We start from the raw sequence: 18,666 nt of genomic DNA, 5'->3' as shown, positions 1-18,666 counted from the left end.
TTTATATATTCTTCCGTGTACAATTATTTGATTATTTCTTTAGGAAAAATCCTACCAGTGCAATGCTTAGTTGAAAGGCATGTACATCTTTAAAACTTCTTATGAAGATTACCAAATGGTCTTCCAGATAAGTTGTACCACTATATAAAGCAAATCTGTCTCTTTTCTATGTGCCCAATTCCCCAGAGTCCCTATCTCTATCCCTGCCAGAGCCAACCACACACTTGAACACAAATGAGGATTTTGTAATGAGTGGCAAGAAAGTGGTCTGGGTTTTTTAAATTTCTGGGACCTTTTCCATTTTCTTCTTTCATTGTTTCAGTGGGCCAGTGAGGAGAAGAAGGAAGATGGATCTGCTTTTAAGTGAACTCAGGAGTGCGAGTAGAATTTCCATAAAAGTCTCACCACATGCTCCTCTTCTAAAAGAAGGCAGCCCTAGACCTCTAACCCAAAGGGGAAAAACACTCTTTGCATCCAAAGTCATTCTATCTGTCACACTGCTTTTTCTCAACATTAATAATGATAACTCACTTCAGCATTACTTGGTCACCAGAATTGCCCAAGAAAGATAATTTTCTCTGTTAGGACCTGCACCAGATTATACAATCCTTCCTTTGCCAACCTACAGTCAAATAAGATAGCAGATCTTGGTATTTCTTTGGTAAGAGTCTCTTATTACCATCATTCCCTACCCATTTCTATAGTCACCACTCTATTTTACTCTTCATCATCTCATGCCTGATTTATCATAAGTTCCTAACAAATGTTCTTGTTTCCAGTCTCCACATCTAATTCCAGCCCAGCTTCAATCTATTTTGCACATTGTCACCAGATTATTTTTCTTTTTGTCAAAAATATCCAGTAACTCTCAGAATATGACAGGATAATATTTAAATATCTCAACTTGGGGTCAGAATCTTCCCCAAGCTTTTCTCATCCTACATTTCCACCTTTTCTCTTATTACTGCTCTACCTACAGCTTCCATTCCAGTCAATCTGGTTACCTACTATCACAGAAACAGATTTCTCACCTCTGTACCTTTATTCAAGCTATTTCCCACTTCCTGGATGCCCTTCTGTTTTCTCATGCTGTTCTCCAGGGCCCAGCTTAAGTGTGCCTTTCTTCTTTGAAGCTTTCTAGCAACTTCTGCTTCATTTAGCCAGACAGCATATTTCACAATGGGCATGTGCTTAGATACTGTTAGCAATCCTTTTGTATTTATGCACCTTATCTCTCCAGTTAGATTTTAAATGGAAGCACGAGAACAATTTTTTTGTTAGCCAAAACATACAACTTTATTGATGTTACACAAATGAAGTCTTTGGTGGATAGATTCAAATAAAAACAAATGATAGAAGTGTAGGCTATTAATAATGGACAAGTTCACTGTCAATTCACAGAGGAACCAATAAAAATATTTCCATTCAAGCAGCATAATTAGTCACAAGTGTGTTTTCAGTACAAGAGGACTATTTATTTGGTATTCATCAAATGGTTCAGCTTAAAGCTGGAGACTGTCACAGATAATATCACTCTGGATGATACATTATTCAAAACTGGCAGCTGAAAGGATCACTTTACTATATGAGCAAATAGAGAAGCAGTAACTTTCAATTTTCATTGCTTCCAGACTGCAAAACCAAGAAATGTCTTCAAGTCTTTTGAGAGCACATAGCCAATCAGAATTTATCAACTAGTTTTATAACTTTCACTTTCACCAAGAGGTCATGGTGATCTGCTAAAGCTCGAATTTTCTTAACGCACACCCCAGATGTAGTGCATAAGTAAAAAAGGGAACCTTTATTGAATTCTCTGTAGTTGAATACTTCTGCTCTGAGATTGTCATAGATAATCTCAAATAGAGTAAGAGCATTAATAAGAATTTCTGATTCCACATAAGAATTATAGAGGGAACTAAATGATGATGGCACTTGGGTACTGAGCAGCTTTTTTAACATATCTGGATTTTCAGCAAAATTTGAAAGTATTTTCAAAATCTCAATCTTGATTTTTCCACCTCCCTGAGACAACAAACGAAAAAAGTTTGCAATAGAATTGACAAGCAGGTGCTGGTAGTCATTAGTAATAGTCATATTTGTTAAAAATTTTAGTCCAACTACCTGTACTGCTGAGTTCAGGTTTGAGGCCATGATATCATCCATCACTTTATTCATGTATACCTGAAGCCGGCCCTGATTTTCATAATTCTCACTCAGGTTATTCATGGCCATTAAGGCTTTTTCCTTAATGTGGGGATCGGTTTTGTTGATCATATTTGCAATAATTGGGAGGCCTCCCAATTTGCGAATTGTGTCTTGATTGCATGAATAATTGGCATTGTTGCTCAGAGTGAGCAAAGCTACCTGCTGGATGAAAGGATCATCCGATTTCTGAAGCAAAGCAAGTACTTTCCTGAGATCGCGGACACCCAGAATCTCATCAATATCATAAGGAAAGGGGCGCTTCTGCATGGGAACGGGTCTCCTCCCCCTTCCTCTTTGCTGGGTCTCAGGGTCAGAGTCTGACTCTGACTCTGTGTCAGTCCACCCAGATTCCCCTTCCTCAGAATCAGGGACCTCTGCCAGGAAGACCTGTCCCCCATTAGCGGAGGCTGCAGCAGCTGCTGCAGCTCCATCCCCAGGGCGGAATCCCAGCCCCAATTGGTCTACTTCAACCTTGCTGTTTTTCTTGCCTTTGCCCTTGCCTCCAGTCCCGGACCTGGTTCCACCCTTGGCTCCACCTTTGGGTACAGCTCCAGTCACTGACCCGGCTTTAGGTATAGCCCCAGTCTGAGACCCAGGAGTTGCTTTCTTGGTGGCTGCCCCTGTTTTAGGGGACCCTGAGGTCCCCAGAGCCTCTACAGCCTCAGAAAGTGCAGCAAGTACAGGAGCCTCTGCTGCCTCAGTAGGTGCTGGAGTCCTGGGAGGCACCGCAGGCATTCGAGGAACTTCTGTTGTGCCAGGGGTGTCTGTCATTTTGGGAGCCCCTGCCATTGTGGGGACCTCTGCAGTTATGAGGGCCTCTGCCTCCCCTTGAGGTGGTGCCATTGTAGAAGCCACTTCCGCCCCAACTACTGATTCAGACTGAGGCCCAACCCAGACCCCTTCTGTTTCCAGGGCCTGACTTCCAGCCCCACTCTGAGCCTCAGCACTGAATGCAGCCGGGGCCACTACCTCAGCTGCAGCTATGTACAGGGCAGAGGCTTCATCTTGGGCCTTGTCCTCTGCCCCAGTGCGGACTTGAGTTGGAGGATGGAATCCTGGCCCAAGGTCAATTGTGAATCCAGCCCTTAATCCGGATCTAGCCTTGGCTCCAGTCCCTGCCAGAGCCCTGGTCTTGGGCTTAGCCAGTCTCTTCTTCATCTGGTTTCTTCTCCTGGTGTATTTGTAGACACAGTACCAGGCACTTGCCCCGATCACTATCCCAGCAGCTACACAGCCAGCATCCCGAACTCGGCTCATGGTGCAGCTCAAATGATTCTCTGATCAGGGCGTGGAGCTGGCTTGCCCAAGCAGGATGTGTGCCCGTCAGGGCAAGGCTCACAAGTTCTGCAGAGGTTGCAAGCCAAGCAGGACCTGAGGTTAAGGATAGAAATGAGGCTTAGGGCTCTGGCTCACTTTGTGCCTAACCTGGCCTAACTTTAAGTAGAGTTTGGGGGACATAATGCTTGGTGGGTTGGCTAGTACTCAGATACAGGTGTCCAGGCCTGTGTTTGCTGATTCAATACTCTGGTTATCCAACATTTTCTACATGTTCACCCCTAGCCTGCCCTGCCCAATGCCAAAACACACACTTTCCCAGCACCTAAATGGGGAACGAGGCAGTACTGACATCACTAAAGCTGGATGAGAGTAGGTAACTCAGAGATCCCAGATTCTGCACTGATACTCTCCCCACGACCCCACAGGTCTCCAAATGGTGCTCATTCACATACCAATCTGCTGTGAGAAGGAGTAGTTTGTCCTTGTCCTTTTCCAACAGGCTTATAGTTCTGTAGGGCCCAAAAGGCAGACAGACCTGTGAAGAGATCACAGAAAGGGTGTTTTGGGGTCTTTGGTAGCTGGATTCTACTTCCTTTTCTAATTTGACCCTCTGTGGGCCAAGTTTCTCTCTCACAGGCCTCTTCTCTCCACCCATATCCCTTCCTTCGCTAACCATTAATTAAGGCAGATGCCACACCCCTTTCTCTTTACTGAAAGGACAGGACCAGGGAAAGCTGTCTTGTAAAGAAGAAGATGGGGGAAGAGGTTCCTCTGGTCACAGATCTGCTCTGATTTCTGCCACACCTACACCAGGGGTTCCCACAGTTTTCATTCCCACACTAACCTGAAAGATTCAGGACTGTTTCTAACTCCTTCCGTTCAGTTAGAGCTTCATCTTAAGGGCAGACTGCAGAGCAGAAATATACAGTCGACATTGGAGCATGGTGAATATAACAAACCCAGGATGCGTTCCCACAATTGCCTTTTAGCAGTTACAAAAGAGAATGACAAATGGGTCCACCTCCCAATTTTCTCAATTCTTCTTACCTCCCCCCTTAGCACCCCAATCTCCAACTCCTGCGTAGTCTCCCCACGTACTCAACCCCTCCTTCCCTTTGCCCCGCCCCCCTGTTTGCCATTTCTCCCGGACAGACTGCCACACCCCTTCTCCAGGGCTGCGTTAGGAGGGGGCGGGGCGAGAATGCAGTGAGAGCTGGATGGGACATGGGACCAGGCATTACTGACAAGCAATCTTGTCCCTCCCCTGTGACCATTCGTCCTTCAGTTCCCAGCCCCCCAGGCCTAGCATTAACCTGCAGAACAGGAGCCCCAGTGTCGGAGGGTAGTGATTTTCCAGTTTCTCCGCTCCATCTGGGATCCGCCCCCCCCCCCCCCCGCCCCTCCAAATACCAGGCTAACCGCCATTTCTCCTGCCAGGGTAATCAGACTTCTTTTCCAGGACTGCAGAAACGGAGATGAAGGACTGTGTGGGCCGGAGGTGTCTGGAAAGCAGCCTGGGAGTTAGCACCGTGGTTTAATACCAGATTCTTTCAGGGCCCCCCCCTCCTGTGAAGCCCGGAGCCAAACCCTCCATCTCCCCTACAGAGGCTGGCACACCCATTCCCAGCACCCCCAAAGGACACACAGCCTGCGGGGGCTGAGGGAGAAGGGGAGGGTTCAGGGATGATGCTGGGGTGGGGGAAGGTATCTGCAAAGTGAGCGTGGGAGTGAACCTGCCAGATTGTTTCCACAAAGCCTATCCCTCCGGTTACCTTCTCCCAACCTCTCCAAGGCCTTATTGCGCTGCCACGTTTATTTCCCTTCCCTGCTCCTCTCAAAACAAGATGGGATGTGGGGTGCAGGGCATGGGTGTCAAAACCAAAACCAAAACACATTGGTTGGGAGAGGAAGTAAGCGGATTCTCCCCAAGTATATCAGTCTTTATGTCCCCCTTCCCCTACTCCCCGCCCACCAAAATGAAATGCATCTGAGTGCGGGGGTCTGGAAAGCCGGCCAGGAGCAGGCGAGGCGGTGGTGCCCGTGGCCTCAAACTCCCGCATCTCGGGACTACCCTTTTCAGGAGTGCCAGGTCATGCCCACCCTCACACCCACCTGCCCGGATCTGGGGGAATGTTCTCCTCCTCCTCGCCTGGGTTAAGCGCACGGCAGTGCGCAGCGAAATAGAGTTGGTACCCAGAGGAGGACGGAGGACAGCGATCAGGGCTTTAAGTACCTTTGCCCACGTCAGCTCTTAGTCACGTGAGGGCTGCGTCGCCAGTAAGCTTGAGTCTCCAGTTTCCACTCCCACCCAAAGAACGAGCCTCCTCCTTTACCCCCACCCTCACTTCACCCTAACACATTAGGTCCTGTCACTCATTTCTTTTTTTTGTCTTTGTAGTCCCAGAAGCCAAAAGTAGTCCCCTTTCCATGTGTTAGAATTTGCCTTTCTCTGGCTACGGGGGAGGGAGATGTATCTTCTGGGGTTATTGACAATTTTAACCTTTTTCTGTTGTTGTTGGGGAATTGTCTCATTCTCTTTTAGGCAACTGGACACTCTTCCCTGGCTCCACCTCCAATTCCTGGTCACCTGGTGCCCATCATTTCCCCTGTAGTTGGGCCCCTACTCCAGTATAGGTAAGGGTCAGAGTATAGGAAAGGAGACAGGAGGTGGGAGTGGGGCTATATTTCTGTAACATTCCTTGGTTTTGTTTTTAAAGCTATCACCACCCTTCATTATAATAGTAAGTACAAGAGTTCGGTGTGGGAAGCAGCAACAAAAAAGTGTGGGTGTTTTATAAAAAAGATTTCATACTAATATTGGAAGGCACCATTAATATTGGTTCATTTTTACCACATAGAAAATGAATTCTACTGGCCACATGGGATATAGTTTTCAAAACACGTTAATGTATTTAAACATTTAAAAATGGAATTTCTCTGATAAACATGTTTCCATATGATCTGTAAATTGGCCCATGGAGAGGTGTTCAGTTGTCTGATCTTACGTTGGACAAATAATATCCGTCTTTTTCTCTTTCTGGGACACCTTTTATGTTGGACAAATAAATGATCCTCTCTTGTTGTTAGAGGGCACATTTATTTAATGTTCCCAAACCACTGCTGACTTCTGTGTGAACCTCCTGTAATTTGGTGGCTGTAACCATGACAGTTTTGAACGCCTGTCCTTGGATTAGTTTACAGTTTTGTGATTCAGCTCTAGGCAAAAGGAAGCGCTGTCAGGCCAAGGAAATGACTGATGTGAGGGATGCAGAGATGGTCAAATCTTCAAGGGGACAAGGGAAGGTGCTCCCTCTCTACCCACTCCTATCTGCCAGAGCTCCTCATCCCCTGCAGTCAGGCACCTGACTGTTGCTAACTCAGAGGTATACATAAACAGATGACCAAGATGATAAATGCCACCTTTACTCAGGTGACCAAACTGAGTAAATGTCGTTGGCTTCTTCCATCCTTCTCTCCCCTAAATTCCCACACAGGTAACTCAGGAATGCATAGGAGGGATTGTTGTTCCCACCTACCCCTGCAGCTGTGGGTTTCCATAAAACCTGGAGAAGTGATTGCTGGGGGAAGCACCTAGGCCTGCCTGCGCTGCTCTCATTCAACGTGCAAGAGTTAACATTGCTCTTTATACTGTCTGCTGCTACCACCTGGCCTGAGAGATGCAGCCTCCTCTCACCTCTGGCCTCTTCACTGCAGGGCACTCATGGAGAACCTAGCTTTGCTACAGGGTCATGACCTGCAGCCCACACCCACTTTGGTGACCCCACAACTAAATATATGCAGTGCCCCAAAGGACTCTCCCCACTGACCACCTGATTAACCTAGAGTAGGCATTCTCAACTGGCCACCTCTGTGGTCATGTGAAATTCTATGCAAGATTTTGCTATTGAGTGTATGTGTGCATTTACTTTCCAAAAACAGAAGTCTCAAGAGGTCTGTGACTACTACCACAGATATAGAGAATCAATACAATGACCTAGAGAATCTGTGTTATATAGAATAGTTCAGATTAGGAATCTCTTGTGTGTGTTTTTCCGATAATAATAGTAATATGTATTAGTGGTTAAAATATTCAGAACAATAAGGAAATATGAAGTAATATATTTTCCACTCCCAACCACTACTAACAATTTCTTTCTTTTTATGAACATATTGGTAAGTGCATTTATGCTTATTAATCAAGTTCCAAATTGAGTAACAAGCAAATAATAAGTATTTGGAATTTGTATTGTAATTGCAGAAATATGCAAATTAATTTGAGGAACGTTGACATCTTAAATTGAGAGGTCCCCTCCATGAATAAGATATGTCTTCATTTTGCTCAGATCTATTTCTATGTTTGTTAATCAAATTTCCTAAGTTTCTTTAGCTAATTCCTATTACTTTTTAGGTTTTTCCTAAGTATTTAGTAGTCTTTATTGCTGACATGCTATTCCTTTCTCCAATTTTAGCTTCTGATAGGTAATTTCCCATTTCAGGAAAATGTTATATACCATTATATATTTATTTTATATCTGCCAATTTTTAAAAATCTGCCTTATTAATTCCAATAATTTTCAGGTGATACCTTTAGTTTTTGAGGTATGTATACATACCTCAAACAATCTACAAATTATGATTTTTTTCATTTCTTCCTTACAATATTTATACCTTTTTTTCTTTTCTTTGTGTGTTACATTGACTAGAGCCTCCAGAACTATGTTGAGTAATGGTGGTGCTTGAGCACCACCTTATCTTATTTTTGAAGGAAGTTGAAATGCTTCTTTTGTTTCATCATTTAGCATAAATTTTGCTGTTTCTGATATATTCTCTCTTTTTTCAAGGCTAATTTCATTTATGTTTGCCAATACTGTGAAAAAAAAAGTGGTACAAAAAAATAATTTCACTGAGTGGAGGCAGATTGTAAGTTCTGTAGGCTCACAAGGAGTGAGGAATATGGCAGGTCAGAAGAGTCTTTGATATGTTCTTCATCAGGTTAAGGATTTTTAAATATCTAATTTAATTTAACCAGTAATAATTCATTAAATTATATATAATTCTTTATTGCATAAATTAAGTTTCATTCTTTTTGTATTATGCTAGTAGTTGTTTTATTTTTAAATTAGAAATGGGTAAGTTTCTCCTTCAGTTTGTTGTTGTAATGAATGGTATAAATAGACCAGCCTCCCTGTCACGTTAGTTTCCCTATATTCTATTCCAGTGGGTCTCAGCTTGTGGGTCGCGGCCCCTTTGGTGGTCGGATGACGCTTTCACAGGGGTCGCCTAAGACCATCCTGCATATCAGATATTTACGTTACGATTCATAACAGTAGCAACATTACAGTTATGAAGTAGCAACAAAAATAATTTCATGGTTGAGTCACAACATGAGGAACTGTATTTAAAGGGCCAGAAGGTTGAGAACCACTGGTCTATTCTCAACACATCCTCTGAATTTAAACTCCTTCCCCTCTTCTCATTTAAAGTAAATGCAAATGTTTTTACTCAAATTCACAAGGTCTTTCTCTCTACAACCTTATTACCTCTCTGCCTCATCTTTATGGAATTCTACACTGCTGTAAAAAAAGAAGGAATTCTTACCATTTGCAACACCATGGATGGAACTAGAGAGCATTATGCTAAGCGAAATCTGCCTCATCTTTTATATATATATATATATATATATATATATATATATATATATATATAATTGATTTTTTACAGAGAGGAAGGGAGAGGGATAGAGAGTTAGAAACATCGATGAGAAACATTGATTCAGCTGCCTCCTGCACGCCCCCTACTGGGGATGTGCCCGCAACCCAGGTACATGCCCTTCACCGGAAACGAACCTGGACCCTTCAGTCCGCAGGCCTTGGCTCTATCCACTAAGCCAAACCGGTTAGGGCTGCCTCATCTTTTATTGATCTCTCTCTAGCTCAGCCATCCTGACCTCCTGGATGTTCCTGGAACATATTAGATTGTATGCCTTCACAAAACGTTCGTATTTGCTTGTCCTCCCACCTGGAATAGTCTTCCCCCAGAAATCACCATACTTAGATTTCTCACTGACTTCAAGTCTTTACTCAAAAGGTCATGTTTCTAGTGATTCTTTCCCTGGTCACTCCATCTAAAAGCTCAACCCATCTCAACTTTTCATATCTTTTCCTGCCTTTAATTTTTTTCTTTTTAGTATGTACCACTAACAATATAATATATATTTTATCTTTTTATTGTTTGCCTCTCTCACTATAATGTAAAGACCAAAAGATTAGAGATTTAGGTCTGTTTTATTCACTGCTGTAACCACAGCATCAAGAATAATGCACTGCATGTAGTAAATAGTCAATAAATGTGTTGAATAAATGAAAGGAAGGTTTTCAAACACTGAACCACTCTCTTGCATTCCAGAATTAAAGCCTAGTTAGTTATGTCATAATATCACATTGGCAAACTTTCAGACAAGTAATTAGTTAAATTAGGGTCTTGTTATGTGATGAGATGTGGAAGAGATTCAAATTGCTTTGAGTGGCATGTGTAAAACTCATTATGCAGAGAGAATGGTTGTTTATGATACATGGCTTTTTACATTTAAAAATTTATTACATATCTCACTCATTCATGGATAATAGAGACCATTATAAACTTTTGAACAATAATAGATACAGAGGCAGAGCTGCCTCAAACAGATTGTTAAACTGCAGCAGGAAGGCCGGGGAGGGGTGGGGGGCAGGAGGGAGGGGGGTAAGAGATCAACCAAAGGACTTGTATGCATGCATATAAGCATAACCAATGGACATAAGACACTGAGGGGTAGGGGAGGCCAGGGGATTGTCAAGGGCGGGAGAAAAAAGGGACACATATGTAATACCCTTTGTAATACTGTAAGCAATAAAAAAAATAAAAAAAAATAAAGGCCCGCAGAAAAGGGTAAGAAAAAAAAATTATTACATATATTAAGTTAACTGGTAATAACATTATGTAAATTTTAGGTGTACATATTTATAATATATCATCTGTATACTTTATTGTGTGCTCACCACCTGAAATCTAGTCTCCTTTCATCACTATATATTTTACCCCTTTTACCCTCTTTGCCCTCTCCTGAGCTCCTTTAGTAAACATCATTCTGTTTTCTGTATCTATGAGTTTTTGTTTTGTTTGTTGTTCATTTGCTGCTTTTTGTTTTATATTCCATGCATGAGTGAAATCATACAGTTCTTGTCTGTCCTTTTCTACATGACTTATTTCACTTAGCATAATATTCTCAAGATCCATCCATGTTTTCACAAATAACAATACTTAATCTTTCTATGGTTGAGTAGTATTCCACTGTATGTATGTATCACATCTTCTTTATCCAGCTGTCCATCAAAGGACACGTAGGTTGTTTCCATGTCTTGCCTATTGTGAATAATGCTGCAATAAACATAAGGTTACATGTTTCTTTACAAATAAATGTTTTCTAATTTCTCATTGCTGGGTTATATGGTAGCTCTATTTTAAATTTTTTTAGGAACCTCCATACTGTTTTCTATATTGGTTATACCAATTTACATTCCCACCACCAGTGTACAAGGGTTCCCTTTTCTCCACATCTTCTCCAACACTTGTTATTTCATGTCTTATTGATAATATATGGTATTGGCAGAAAAACAGAGCAATGGAACAGAATTGAGAGCCCAGAAATAAACTCACACATAGATAGGCAACTAATTTTAAGCAAAGGAGCCAAAAACACACTGGAGAAAGGAAAGTTTTTTCAATAAATTAAATGGTGTTTGGAATACTGGAAAGCTGCCTGCAAAAAAAAAAAAAGTAAGAAAGAAAGAAAGAAAGAAAGAAAGAAAGAAAGAAAGAAAGAAAAGAAAGTAGATTGCTATCTGACACGAATCATGAAAGTTAACTCAAAATGGATCAAAGACTTAAATATAACACCTAAAACAATGAAATACATAGAAGAAAACATAGGGACTAAACTTATGGACCTTAGTCTCAGTGGGGTTTCTAAAAATTTAACCATAAAGGCAAGGGAAGTAAAACAATAAATAAATGGGAATACATCAAGTTAATAAGCTTCTGTGCAGCAAAAGAAACCAACAAAACAAAAAGGCAACCAATTTAATGGGAGAAGATGTTCCCAAACGATACTTCCTATAAGGGGGCAATATCCAAAATATATAAATAAGTCATACAAAAATACATACTTTTCCAAGGAAGACACACAGATGGGCACAGATCTATGAAAAGATGCTCAACATCACCAGTTATAAGGGAAATGCCAATCAAACCCACAATGAGATACTACCTCACACCTGTTAGAATGGTTACATGCCTTTCTTAAAAAAGTGGATCTTTTTTCTTAAATGAAAACATTTCTATAATATCTTCTAATAATAAAAATAATTCATATTTATGTTAAAAGGGAACAGAATATTGGAAACAAGAAAACAATAAACTCATTACTACTCTTCTGCTTCCTTTCCTGACACCCCTTCCCCATTCCCATTTTCAGATATTTGTCAGGACAGCAGAGGTAAAACTAGTGATTCCAAAAAAAAAAAAAAAAAAACACAGAAAACACAGGTGGAGAGAACATAGAAAAGGATGGAACAATCTCCCCAGAGAAGCAGTAGAATTGGTCAATAGCTCAGGAGAAGGTGCTGCCCCTGTCAGAGAAAGACAACTGGTTTGTTGGCTGTGTAAAGACTAAAACAGTGACATTGATTTGCAAAGTGGTAGGGCAGTGGTTCTCAACCTTCCTAATGCCACGACCCTTTAATACAGTTCCTCATGTTGTGGTGACCCCCAACCATAAAATTATATTTGTTGCTACTTCATAACTGTCATTTTGCTACTGTTATGAATCGTAATGTAGATATCTGATATGCAGGATGTATTTTCATTGTTACAAATTGAACATAATTAAAGCATAGTGATTAATCACAAAACAATATGTAATTATATATGTGTTTTCCGATGATCTTAGGCGACCCCTGTGAAAGGGTCGTTCAACCCCCAAAGGGGTCGCGACCCACAGGTTGAGAACTGCTGTGGTAGGGGAAAAGGGAGGGAGGGATGGGTCACATGGTCCTATCTGCTCTCTTTATTTCCATACAGGTTTCATAAAGGGAGCAGAAATTTGGGATCTGAACTCACCAGTGACAAGACCTCAGGTGACCAGGAGCTTATCTACTAGTCTGTGCCAAAGTCTTGGTTCTGATATTGAAGTCAACCCACTCAGGTAACCAGCTCCCTATTTCCTTGGAGGTGGTGTGACTGGGCATGAAAAGAAGAGGAGGGTGAGGAGGAAACGTGGGTTGGTGTAAGGGTGGATGTTGAGTGGAGAGTCCTGGGTGAGGGGGAGGGTAGCAGTACAATTTCTAGTTTGGAGGCACTTATCTGTTTCTCCACCAGGACACTGAACTCCACCTCTTTTTAATTTTGTGCCTTGTAAAGGTAGGGCAGTGCCAGCAGAAATGAGAAGTGATATGTGTTAGTGACTTGAGAAAGTGGAGGGGAGGAAGCAGTTATTGGGGAGCTTGAGTGATGGGGGACCGGCAGGTGAGATATAGGCCTGACAATATGGACCTGGAACAGGGAAAGTTCTGGGGTTTGGACTCACTTTCGGGTGTTGGTGCATCTACCAGAGCACTAAGTCCCCATTGTCTTCTATTTGTTCTTGTCTGATTCTGGCATTGGTCTGTCCATGTCTGCCTGTCCATGTACATGTATGGGGGTTGTCCATGCAAAAGAAGGAGAAGTCCAAGGACTCATTTCCTACTTCCCTCATCCCCAACACCCTCCTAGCCCCTAGATCCAGCTTGACTGCAATTTCACCAGCCAAAGATACGCCTGCAGAATGGGCCATTCTCAGAATCTGGGCTTGATGGTAGTGAGACTGGTGATCCCAGCTGGCACTTGGTATTACATATACCAACTGTGCTGGGGTGGAGAGCAGAACAAGAAAGGGCCAGATGATTCAAAAGACATTATTCCTGACTACAAGAAAGTTTAGAAAATACCAAAAACTGTAAGGAAGAAGATAAAAACAAGCCACCAATAATTGCCATTTCTTGTCTTTCCTTGGAGGACTGTGGATGTGTATGTTGAACATTACTGCAATTATACTGTGTATGTTATTCTGGATTTTTTTTTCAGGATCCACTGTGGGTTATGCCTTTTTAAAAATATGTATATTTTTAAATATATTTTATTGATTTTTTACAGAGAGGAAGGGAGAGGGATAGAGAGTTAGAAACATTGATGAGAGGGAAACATCAATCAGCTGCCTCTTGCACACCCCCTACTGGGGGTGTGCCTGCAACCAAGGTACATGCCCTTGACCAGTATCAAACCTGGGACCCTTTATTGATTTTTTGCTTCTCCGTATTTCAAATCTTTGACTTGATTCTTGCGATCCTCTAGTCTGCTGTCGGATCTCTGTATATTATTCTTTATTTCAGTCAGTGTATGCTTAATTTCTAGTTGGTCTTTTTTTATATCCTCCAGGGTCTCACTAAATTTATCGGCGGTTTCTAGAAAGTTCTTGAAAAACCTTAAAAGTGTGGTTTTGAACTCTATATCCAGTCATTTGCTTTCCTCCATTTCTGTCATTTGTGACCTGTTTCTTTGTCTCCGCATTTTTTATGCTTCCCTGCATTGGTAGAGTGGCTTTGTGTGCTAGTTGTCCTATAGGGCCCAGTGGCTCAGCCTCCCCAATTACCTGAGGTGGACACTCTTGGTGCACCCCTTTGTGGGCTGTGTGCACAGTCTTGTAGTTAAGCCTTGATTGTTGTATGTGTCACTGGGGGGAATTGACCTTCAGGCCAATTGGCTGTGAGAATCAGCTGTGTCTATGGTGGGAGAACTTCTGTGCTGGAGACACCCTTCTGGGGCAAGACTTGCTTCAGTGGGGCTTTGGTGCTCACTGAGTCTGCCCCCTGAGTGTGTCCCTTATGGATCTGAGGAGTTGTAATCTGGATGGTCCCACTCTGACCACTGGGTACACTGGCTCTTGGATCTAAGGAGGTGCTAATTTAGCCTCTGCCTGAGGCTACCCAGCAGGAGCTACGAAGAGATCTGCAGATTCCCTGAAGGGATATCTTTCCATACTAGTTACAGCTGTTCCATCATCCAAGTTCCCAGGTGGGCCAGTTAAGCAGCTTCTGTGCCATGCCTGGCACAGAGTACACAAGAATTTGGTGAGGCTGGGAGCCTTGGTTAGATCCAGCCTTCCAGGTGCATCATATGTCTATCAACATTGAGGTCCTAATCTTTCCTCTGGGCTGTCAGGTAGTAGGCTAGAGGTCCCATATACTCAAGGGACTCAAAGACCTCCCTCTTTTCTCTTCCAGTGGGAGTGGGGATGTCTCTTTAGTGTGAGGGAAATCATTCACTTCCAAAACTCCATTGTTAACAATGGATTTAGGGCTTGGGGGGACAAAATCTGGAAAGTCCTGTCACAAATTTTCTCTGAGGCAAGGAAGTATTGAGTTGATTTGACTGAGAAAGGAAAAGTGGAGAACACAGATAGACATAGAGAGGAAATGTAAATTGATACCCTTGTGTCTCTGTTCCCTAGAAAGAGAGGCTGAGATGGGGATGCTTGAGAAAATGGTTTACTGAAAGAGTATTCTTAGATGAAACCTGTATGGGAGGAAAGAGAGCAGCATAAGATCAGGGCAGAAACTAGGCACAGATGTAGTTTGGCTGAAGTGTAGCCTAAACCTGAGCCCAGAGCAGCCCTGGGACATGAAAAGCACTACAGTGATATAGATCCAGGAAACAAAGGAGCCAGGCTTTTATATTCACTACCTGCAAGCCAAGATGTATGGGTGAGGTGGCACTGGGGGTAGGGGAAGGGTGCAACTACAAATCTTCAGCAGTCAATGCTCAGAGCAGGTAGGGGATATATGTACGTGCCCAGTAAATGGACTCTGGACAGGGCATCAATAAGGTCCACAACCTCTACTATAAATAACCAATCTGCATTCTTGCAATGAAAATGTATTTCCTGTCTATGTGCTCCTCTTGCCAGGCCTTAACTTCAGCATTACTAGCTGATGTTCAGTCTATCAGGAAATGCCCAGCTTCTCCATAAACAAACAAACAAAAAAATGAGAGTACTTGTTCTTCTCTAATCTCCCAAAGGTTGTCTCAGAAGGAGTCTCCCTCAGGGGCTAGTTTTCTCTCTCTAACCTGACAAAGAATCAAATTTGTTCATTCAATGTATACATTTTGAAGGGGCAAACAGTTTAGCACCTCGTAAAAACTGCAATGAGATTAGAGGTTGGTACAAAGGTTGAGGGATATTTAGATATAGGATGGGTGGCTCTGACTCATTTAGAACAGGTTTCTACCGGTGTTAAATTGACTGCTATATAATGCTCTTCCAAATTACTTAAAACTAGTAGAGAAGTTGCTGAAGGAAGGGCAGGTATTGTTCACCTGGACAATCTAAGATGACCCAAGCAAAGATGGTAAGGTGTCCAGGCAAAGAGACCTTGTTAGCCCTAAAATGGACTGACCAGAGATTAAAAATGGTGGCAGAGTAAGTGGATGCTGCATGGACGTGCTCCCAGGAACAAACTGGAATTACAACTAAAATACAGAAAAAACTTCCAGAATAATCAATGGAAGACTCACAGGAGAGAACCCCGATACCCGAGGACAAAAAGTGGAGACTGCATAGAGACTGGTAGGAGGGGCAGTGGCACAAAAGGGTTGGCTGAATGCCCACAGACAACAACTTGAAGTTCCAGAGAGATATCTCAGCTGTGGGGGGCTGCTACTGAGAACTCTGGGATCTAATCCCCAAGCTAGGCCCCCCAGCAGAAAGCACTACAACTGAGAAGGTTACCCATGTAACATCTGGCTGTGAAAAGCAGCAGGGTAGCTATCTGCCAGGGAGAGATGGTTGAAAATTCAGGCACCCTCTTAAAGGGGCAATACACAAAATTCCCTGTGGAGCCACCCAACTTATGCTCCAGCAGAGGGAAGCAGAAGCCAGGATTGGGGACTCGAGAATTAGAGCTCAGAAGGCAGAGACCTCCTGTTTCCTGGGCTGAGTCATTCCCTCATGCAGTGGAGGACATCTTTCCCACATAGACATCTGCCTTGCCTGGGGGAAAGACAGTTGACCCACCCTATTGGAAAACACCTTGCCCTGAGGCCACTTAAGAGACTGAGAAGAACAATTAGCCTCCAGGCAGAAGGAACTGCCCCACCCTGTTGGAAAATAACACCTCTCTCCACACCTGAGGATGATTGCCTGGGAGCAATTTCAAGTTGGAATCCTATCAGTCTGTAGGCAGAGGCACTCTCTGGAGGCTTTGAGTCTTTGATCTAATTAATCAGAAACAGTGGTTGACACTGTCCTGCACTAGAGATTGAGAGGCGTAGCAGATCTATCTAATACATACTCACAAACCCAAACAGGTAGCCAAAATGAGGAGACAAAGAAATAAACCCCAAATGAAAGAACAAGAGAATTCTACAGAAGAAGTGATAAATGAAACAGAGATAAGAAATTTATCTGAAAGAGAGTTCAGAGTAATGATAATAAAGATGCTCAACGGCATGAAAAAAGATATAGTAACCATGAAAAAAACAGTCAGAAATAAAGAATGACATAACACAAATAAAGAACACATTGGAAGGAATTCACAGCATATTAGGGGAAACTGAGGATCAAATAAGTAAATTAGAAGACAGGGTTGAAAGAATCAATCAGAGAATGAAAAAAAAAACAATTAAAAAATAGGAGGACAGCTTAAGGGAGTTGTGGGACAATGTGAAGTCCAGGAGGCACAGAGAACCCCAAAGAAGAAGAACCCAAACAGGCCCACACTCAGGCACATCATAATTAAAATGCCATAAATTAAAGACAGAGAATCTTAAAGGCAGCAAGAGAAAAGAAAACTGTTACCTACAAAGGAGTTCGGCTGACACATGATTTCTCATCAGAAATTTTACAGACCAGAAGGGAATGGCATGAAGTATTCAAGGTAATGGAAAGCAAAGATCTGAGACCAAGATTACTATATCCAGCAAGGCTATCATTCAAAATAGATGGTCAAATAAAGAGCATCCCAGACCAAAAAAAAAAAAACAACAAAAAAAAACCAAAAGTTAAAGGAGTACATCACCACCAAGATAGCATTACAATAAAGCTAAAGGGACTGCTGTCATAATAAGAAGAAACAGAGAAACCTAGGTATACAGAATTAAAATAGCAACAAATAAGTACCTATCAATAATAACCCTAAATATAAATGGATTAAATGCTCTAATCAAGAAGCATAAGGTAGCTGAATGGATACAAAAACATGACTCAACTATATGCTGTCTACAAGATACCCACCTCAGAACAAAAGACACACACAGAATGAAAATGAAGGGATGGAAATTTTTTTTCCATGTAAATGGAAAAGAAAAAGAAACTGGAGTAGAAATACTCATATCCAACAAAATAGACTTTAAAATTAAGGCCATCACAAGAGAAAACAAATGTCACCATATAATACTAAAGGGATAGATCCAGCAAGAGGACATAACCCTGGTAAACATATATGAACCCAATATAGGAGCACCGAAATATATATTTATTCTTCTAGAGGACTTTAACAGAGAGCTCAATAACAATACAGTCATAGTAGGGGACTTTAACACACCACTGACTTCACTGGATAGATCTTCCAGACAAAAATTTAACAAGAAAACAGTGACTCTAAAGGACACACTGGATCAGATGGATTTAATTGACACTTATAGAACACTAGAGACCTGGTGCATGAAATTCGTGCACTATGGGGGTTGTCCCTCAGCCCAGCCTTCACCCTCTCCAATCTGAGACCCATTGGGGGATGTCTAACTGCCGGTTTAGGCCCAATACCACACATCCCTCTCACAATCTGGGACTGCTGGCTCCCAACCGCTCGCCTGCCTGCCTGCCTGCCCCTAACCCCTTCTGCCTGCCAGTCTGATTACCCCCTAGCCATTCCCCTGCCGGCCTGATCAATGCCTAACTGCTCCCCTGCAGGCCCAATCACCCCCAACTGCCCTCCCCTGCCAGCCCGGTCACCCCCAACTGCCCTTCCCTGCAGGCCTGGTTGCCCCCAACTGCCCTCCCCTGCAGGCCTGGTCCCTCCCAACTGCCCTCCCCTGCTGTTCTGGTCACCCCTAACT

At 42.6% G+C, this 18,666-nt stretch overlaps 1 protein-coding gene across 5 annotated transcripts; it reads right to left on the bottom strand.

Moving 5' to 3' along the window:
- Positions 1 to 1,269: 1,269 nt before the first annotated feature.
- On the bottom strand, positions 1,270 to 5,672 carry ARMCX2 (armadillo repeat containing X-linked 2). 5 transcript variants are annotated; one of them, XM_059679078.1, is made up of 5 exons: positions 5,596 to 5,672; positions 4,894 to 4,997; positions 4,328 to 4,390; positions 3,936 to 4,018; positions 1,270 to 3,576 (listed from the first exon to the last, which is right to left on the bottom strand). In XM_059679078.1, exon 5 carries the CDS (start codon positions 3,460 to 3,462, stop codon positions 1,681 to 1,683), a length of 1,782 nt encoding a protein of 593 aa, XP_059535061.1. In that variant the 5' UTR covers positions 3,463 to 3,576; positions 3,936 to 4,018; positions 4,328 to 4,390; positions 4,894 to 4,997; positions 5,596 to 5,672; the 3' UTR covers positions 1,270 to 1,680. The 5 variants fall into 5 exon arrangements, with proteins under 5 accessions (XP_059535061.1, XP_059535057.1, XP_059535059.1 ...); XM_059679074.1 differs by having other exon boundaries at positions 4,903 to 4,997; XM_059679076.1 differs by having other exon boundaries at positions 4,903 to 4,985.
- Between the last annotated feature and the right edge of the window lie 12,994 nt (positions 5,673 to 18,666).

This window comes from Myotis daubentonii, chromosome X, assembly GCF_963259705.1.
Source record: "Myotis daubentonii chromosome X, mMyoDau2.1, whole genome shotgun sequence".
Classification (NCBI taxonomy): domain Eukaryota; kingdom Metazoa; phylum Chordata; class Mammalia; order Chiroptera; family Vespertilionidae; genus Myotis; species Myotis daubentonii.
This window is presented reverse-complemented; position numbering and strand designations above follow the sequence as displayed.